The sequence below is a fragment of the Sebastes fasciatus genome, chromosome 22, assembly GCF_043250625.1.
Source record: "Sebastes fasciatus isolate fSebFas1 chromosome 22, fSebFas1.pri, whole genome shotgun sequence".
Lineage (NCBI taxonomy): Eukaryota > Metazoa > Chordata > Actinopteri > Perciformes > Sebastidae > Sebastes > Sebastes fasciatus.
In genome coordinates, this window is record NC_133816.1 from 22,567,727 (window position 1) to 22,574,460 (window position 6,734).

The 6,734-nt window shown below is 40.5% G+C and overlaps 1 protein-coding gene across 2 annotated transcripts; it reads left to right on the plus strand.

Moving 5' to 3' along the window:
- The first annotated feature begins 556 nt into the window (after positions 1 to 556).
- LOC141760297 (programmed cell death 1 ligand 1-like) lies at positions 557 to 6,451 on the plus strand. Of its 2 annotated transcripts, none has more exons than XM_074622966.1 (4): positions 557 to 702; positions 4,295 to 4,350; positions 4,482 to 4,772; positions 5,264 to 6,451. In XM_074622966.1, the coding sequence occupies exons 1-4, from the start codon at positions 605 to 607 to the stop codon at positions 5,410 to 5,412; spliced, it is 594 nt and encodes a 197-aa protein (XP_074479067.1). In that variant the 5' UTR covers positions 557 to 604; the 3' UTR covers positions 5,413 to 6,451. The 2 variants fall into 2 exon arrangements, with proteins under 2 accessions (XP_074479067.1, XP_074479066.1); XM_074622965.1 differs by having other exon boundaries at positions 558 to 702; positions 4,482 to 4,841.
- Positions 6,452 to 6,734: the final 283 nt, after the last annotated feature.

Below are 6,734 nucleotides of genomic sequence, written 5' to 3' on the forward strand. Positions count from 1 at the left end.
CATTATATATATAATTTCCTGAACGGCATGCCATATATACATAAATATATATATGTATATATATATATATGTATATATATATATATATATATATATATACATATATATGTATATATATATATACATATATAAATATATATATATATGTATATATATATATATATATATATGTGTGTGTGTTTGTTGGTGTGAGGATTGGTGTACAGCATCGATGACATCACAGGACGACGGAGGGGAAAATGAACGCTGCTGAAGCAGCACCAGTCATCACCATGGAAATCCCCAGATGCTGGGATTTACAACCGAGTTAATCATGAAAACATTGAAACTCACAGAACCTGTAACATTTATATAATTTATTCTACTTTATTGTCATACAGACGTCAACAACATAAAGTACATAGATTGTATTGAGGATCAAATAGACTCTTGTCTAGTCTAGAAAACAGTAGAAATGTTCATTAGATTGTAAAGTGTTGTATATTTATACATATAAGAACTATAACATGTATTTATCATTTTGACTTCAACCACCAGCTGGAACTGGAACAGGAAACAGTTTGCTGCGTATCTGAAGCTGAAAAAACGAAGTTAACCTCAAAAGATGAACAGGAAACAGGAAACCACACCACCAGCAGCAGCGTTACTTGTTGCTCAGCAGTCTCGTAGTTTGTTCCTGTGGTGTGACAGAAGAGATTCAAGGTAATGTAGAAATACAGATAGTTGATATATTATATTAATCATGTTTATGTTTTTTTGTTTTTTTCTGTGAAGAAATGTGTTGAGAATAATTTGGACTGTTTTATATTTAGTGGCTGACCAGGAACGAATAGAGACATGAAGTGAAATAAATAGACAACAAATCAACAAACTAGTAGTGTCCTAGTGGTGTCCTAGTAGTGTCCTAGTGGTGTCCTAGTGGTGTCCTAGTGGTGTCCTAGTGGTGTCCTAGTAGTGTCCTAGTGGTGTCCTAGTAGTGTCTTCGTTGTGTCCTAGTAGTGTCCTATTGGTGTCCTAGTGGTGTCCTAGTGGTGTCCTAGTGGTGTCCTAGTAGTGTCCTAGTGGTGTCCTAGTAGTGTCCTAGTATTGTCCTAGTGGTGTCCTAGTAGTGTCCTAGTGGTGTCCTAGTGGTGTCCTAGTAGTGTCCTAGTGGTGTCCTAGTGGTGTCCTAGTAGTGTCCTAGTGGTGTCCTAGTAGTGTCCTACTGGTGTCCTAGTACTGTCCTAGTAGTGTCCTAGTGGTGTCCTATTGGTGTCCTAGTGGTGTCCTAGTGGTGTCCTCGTGGTGTCCTAGTGGTGTCCTAGTGGTGTCCTAGTGGTGTCCTCGTGGTGTCCTAGTAGTGTCCTAGTAGAGTCCTATTGGTGTCCTAGTAGTGTCCTAGTAGTGTCCTAGTAGTGTCCTACTTTGTTAACCATCGAGGAGAAATCTAGTTGGTGAGATAGTTTTCCTCTCTAACCCCCTACTCTGACTACAGAAACATACAACATGGAGGTTAAACCATTAATGCATGATGATCACAGATAATACAGCCTTTAAATAGTCCACACAATAACAGGAATAAAACAACAATCATCGGAGACGAGTATAGATTAGTCTGATGACATTTTATTGACGATTTGATCTAATGAGGAGTCGGTTGTTTGGTGAGAGTCTGAGGCTGTATTCGAAACCGCATACTGTGCTCCTCAGTAGTATGCAGTATGTGACGGTTAAAGTGATGTATTTGTATGCTAGACGAGCCTTTAGCCTTTAAACCAGCTCTTAAAGCACTGGACAAAAAAACTAACTCGTAGCACTATTACAATATTATCAAAATACAAGTTTGATTTAGTTGTTTATGTTCTGCTTGTTTACTTTATAAGATACTGCAGGTTTAAACTATTTATTCTAACAGCTCATAGTGAAATAAGACAAACAGGATCATCAACGAGGAGAGACGGGAAATATAAAATATTCATCCACAACGTTTACTCAAACTGCTTTTTCACTTACAGAAACAGAACAGAGGACTGATCTCTTTACAGATATTAGAGAAATGTTAAGAAGTGTCATGTTGTCTCAGCAGGAATCTCTCTGCTCCGTCAGAGGCTGCTCTTTCCTCTCCTCTTCTCTCTCCTCTTCCCTCGCCACTCTGCTGCTCTGTAGCCGCTCTGTGAGCGTCACTGGCCGGCTCTCCAGCGAGCTACGCCCGCGGACGATTGTGGAGCTTTTTAACTCCAAAAAGGCAGATAAACACAGGTTCCTGTTAATTTATAATGGACATCTGTGTTGTGATATTTAAACAAACTATCCGTCAACAAGGAAATCAAAGCCTCTCGTCTACAGACCGGTCTCTAGAGAGCTCCAGCAGCTCATAGCGGTCTCTGAGCGTGACTACCCGGCTTGCTGGCAGCGACCCGGGCAGGCGCTTGCTGGCTGTCACGGTATTCTGTGGAGCTTCTAAACTCCGACAACGGTGGAACAAATGTTCGATTCGCCATCTAACTTCGTAAACCTGCCAATATTAATAATCTACACAGTTGATTTCTCGCCTCAAAAACTTTCAGAAGTGAATTTAGTGATGTAACCGTAGACTGTGCTGTTCCAGCGCTTTGCTTTGTAGGATACAGTAGACGAGATAGACTGGTCTGATGCATTCTGGAGAATTTTTCCAAATCAGTGCAACATCCAGGTATTTTTGGCATACTGGAGATTTTGCTTTTGTTCGCAAGGCAAGGCAGCTTTATTTGTAGAGCACATTTCAACAACAGGGCAAATCAAAGTGATTTACAGAAACATTCAAGAACATTGCGACAAAGTGCAAAAGAACATTAAGACATAATTAAAACAGTTATAAAAACATTAAAACATTAAAACATTAAAGGGACTATTTGTAACTTTCAGAAATGCTTCTTAACAGCGACACCTGTGGCCATGAAATCAACGAAAGTCAGCGTCGAGCTCGCGCTTGCTCGCTCTAAATAGACATGAACGAGCATCGCTCAAAACAGTGAGGAGACACATGTCAGCTAAAACCAAAATATCACTCTATATTTCAGCTGCTTGGCAGTAATGTTAGCTGACCAGACGAAGGTCTCTCCATGAACATGATTTAGATCTGATCCTAGTGTTGGCTTTTCCTGCCTAAGTGCAGGCTGAGGCAGCGGGGCTCTGCAGCGTGTCTCCCTGCTCTCTCCGCCCGCAGCTTTTCCTGCCTCAGCCTCCCGACCGCGGCCGGAGGGAACAGGGGAGACACCGGAGCTTTGTTCGGAAACGATAACGTTTCTCTCTGCGGAGCCCCGTCACTTCACAAGACACGGACAACCTCTGTTGGTCTGGAGGAGCTGCAGCAGTTATTTCTGCACAAACATCCACTGAACGTTCACTAGATATTCTCAGAGCTAAACTAACTCTTCTGCAGTGTGGAGTGAGCGCGCATTCACGTCTAGAGGTGGAGCGAGCTGAACGAGAACGCGCGCGCTGTCTGAGTGATGGCAAGCAGGCAGAGGAGGAGAGGCAGCGAGCGCGCATGTGTCCCGACCCGCTACATTTATACGCTTAAAAAGTTACAAATAGTCCCTTTAAAGATTAGAAAATAAAAACAAGCTAAAAATAAAAGCTAGGATAGAAGCTAAAATAGAATCAAACACAAAAGAGTAAAAGCTCTAGTGAAGTATCAGATCATTATCTGGTTTAATTAAAGGCAGCAGCAAAAAGGAACGTTTTAAGCTTTGTTTTAAAAGAACTCAGAGTTGTAGCGGTCCTGCAGGTTTCTGGGAGCTTGTTCCAAATATTTGATGCATAAAAACTGAACGCTGCTTCTGCATGTTTAGTTGAGACTCTGGGGACACTAAGCAGACCTGATCCAGATGACCTGAGAGGTCTGGATGGTTCATAACACAGCAGAAGATCAGAAATATATTTTGGCCCTAAACCATTTAGTGCTTTGTAAACCAGCAGCAGTATGTTGAAATCAATTCTCTGTACACGTACTGCATACTACATACTATATTTTGGCCAAATCAGTACGTACTACTAGTATAGTATGAATACAGCCTGAGTCTCTGTTGATCTCAAAGCACATCATACTTCCTGTTCTTCCTCAGTTGTAAAAATCTAATCTACTAAAGTGGCTCCATCTTGTGTCAGAAGTACATTAGTGTTCCTGTCTTGGTGTCAGTCCACTGGTCAGTCATGTGTAATCAGTAGCACAGAGGAAGAAGTCCTGTGAGGACTAAAGACAGACTGTAGATTGTCTCTGTTCTACCTGTAATAACTGAACTTGTATCTGATGTGTTTCTGTCTCCTCTCACAGGATGAAGATGATCTGCAGCATCCTGCTGCTCCTCAGTCTGACCTCCTGTGTCTCTGGTTAGTTGACCTTCACTTTATTATCCACAAACACTAAATACACTTTCAGACAAACATCTCTAGATGGAGTTTGACATGTTCAAGTTGTCAGTTTGTCTGCTGCTCACTTTCCCTCTCTGTCTCCTCTACAGGAGCATTTGTAGTGAATGTGACACAGACCTCCTATCAGGCAGAGGAGAACCACGACATCACACTGGAGTGGATGTTCCCACCCAGAACCAGCAGTTCCCCCAACTCACTTTATATCAACTGTCGACTATTTGCTGATCTCAAGACCTCAGTCCTGTTTCATCTCCATGAAGGTGTTGAGTCCCCAGAGTCTCAGGATGAACAGTTTACAGGACGAGTCCGGTGGGACAAAGACGTCCTCAGAGACGGACGAATCAGACTTCACATGTCCAGACTCAGGATTAATGACTCTGGTGTGTACATGTGTGACATGCTCACAGGTGATGGTGGGAGCTACAAGATATGTCAACTCAAGGTCACAGGTGAGTTGATTCAGTAGAAGTCAGTCAGTGAAACCAGACTAAGAGTCTACAGCCCTGCTAGTGCTAAACACATCTTAGTTTAGCATGTTAGCATGCTGCAGGGGTCATACTGGTTAGTATAAAGTAGTCTCAGCTTCATCCCTGCTGGAGCTGTACCAAAGAACACATATTACTAAGAAGTGAAAGTCAACTGGTCGTTCCATTACAACGTCAGCTCCCAGCAGCAGAGCTACGCTTCCGCCATTTTGGACTGAAAGCGACTACCAGACGCAGTAAAACGTACGTCATGGGTACCGCTGACGAAGACTAGGATCATATTTAGTCTTTCTTTTGTCAGTCTGCTGGATTTATTTAGTTTCCTGTTTCAGTAAAATGGTTCCACTTCAGACAATCACACACATTTTATTTTCTGTCCTTTACAGCAGCTGCTGATGAGCCCAAACCTCTGAGACCAACAATGAGCTCACAACCAGAGAGTCCAATAATGAGCTCACAACCAGAGAGTCGGGGAAGGATCGGCCTCTACGTTGTACTGACAGCAGCTCTACTGGTTCTCTGTGCTGGACTCTAATTTGCCTTCCATCATAAATCTACTGGTAATAGAGGAAACATCTATACAGCCGTACAGCCAATAAGATCCTCAGAGGAACAACCCGTCACGTCTAACCAAGCGACAACCTCCAGTGCTGAGATAAGGTCGTGTCTAGAAGGTAACCTCCAAGACCTATCCTAACCTCCACCATTAGAGGTCAATACCTAACCTTAACTCATCATCACTGAATGAAGAGTTCATCATTAAGATTTAGCTGTAAGTTGGTTCAGTTTTCCCTCCAGCTGTTATCAATCAAGTGTTTTATGTCCTCTGTTTACTGATGATATTGTTACCTTTCAAAGTTACCTTAACTTTATAATGTGTTCATTCATATAAATGTAGTGATTCCTTCAGTATGGCCCTTTAGAGTTTTTAAGATTTTAATGTGTAACATGTTTATATTTTTATGTTTTTCATCACTTATTCTTTTACTAAATGTCCTGACTGCAACTTTACAGTAATGTTCATTTTTTTAATTTTCTATTTTTAATTTCTATAATATTTTGAAGACATTTAAATTCATTTTCATCAAGCCTTGTGAATCATTGTAAATATTGATATAAAAACATTTTCTCTACACCCTGAAAGATGTAGACAGTAACAACAGATGTCAATCTTCATCAACATAAAATATAAAATATGTTGTTTTTTATGACAGATATTGTAATTCTAATGTCTAATGACTTTACCATAGATGAAACAATTATATAAATGATTAGTAAACAAATAAATAATATTAATATGGTGTAAAGTAATATGAATATGAAACAGTTCCATTTGAAATAATGTCATATTATAATTGAATTAGCTCATTTTATGTATCTCCACATTGAGACCACAGTTGAGGGACATGAAGAAAAAGTGATGTTTGGACCCATAAAATTCTCCATAAACTTTATTAAATCACATTATTTGTAATGTCAATATGATGAATAACACTGTGTATATGTTTGTAAACCATTACTCTAGAAGTTTTAATAAAAAATCCCAGATGTCATTGCTGGGACTTAGAAATGCTCGTAGTGGCAGAAACACTCTGTTACTGTAGTGAACTGCTGAAAGTTAAAGTCGGGGGGCGGTGTTGGAATTGGGACAAATCTTGTCTCACTTATTGTGCAAACATAACTTCCGGGTTTCTTATGAAAGTACTGTTAGTGTACGAATTCATACTCAATAATATTCTCCATTGTTGTAAGTCGGAGCGACCTGCTTCACGGTAGAGGTGAGGCATAGACCTGCCCACCATCCAGTAATAACTGATGGAGATACAACAGCAGTGAGAGATGAGGAGAAAGAAGGAA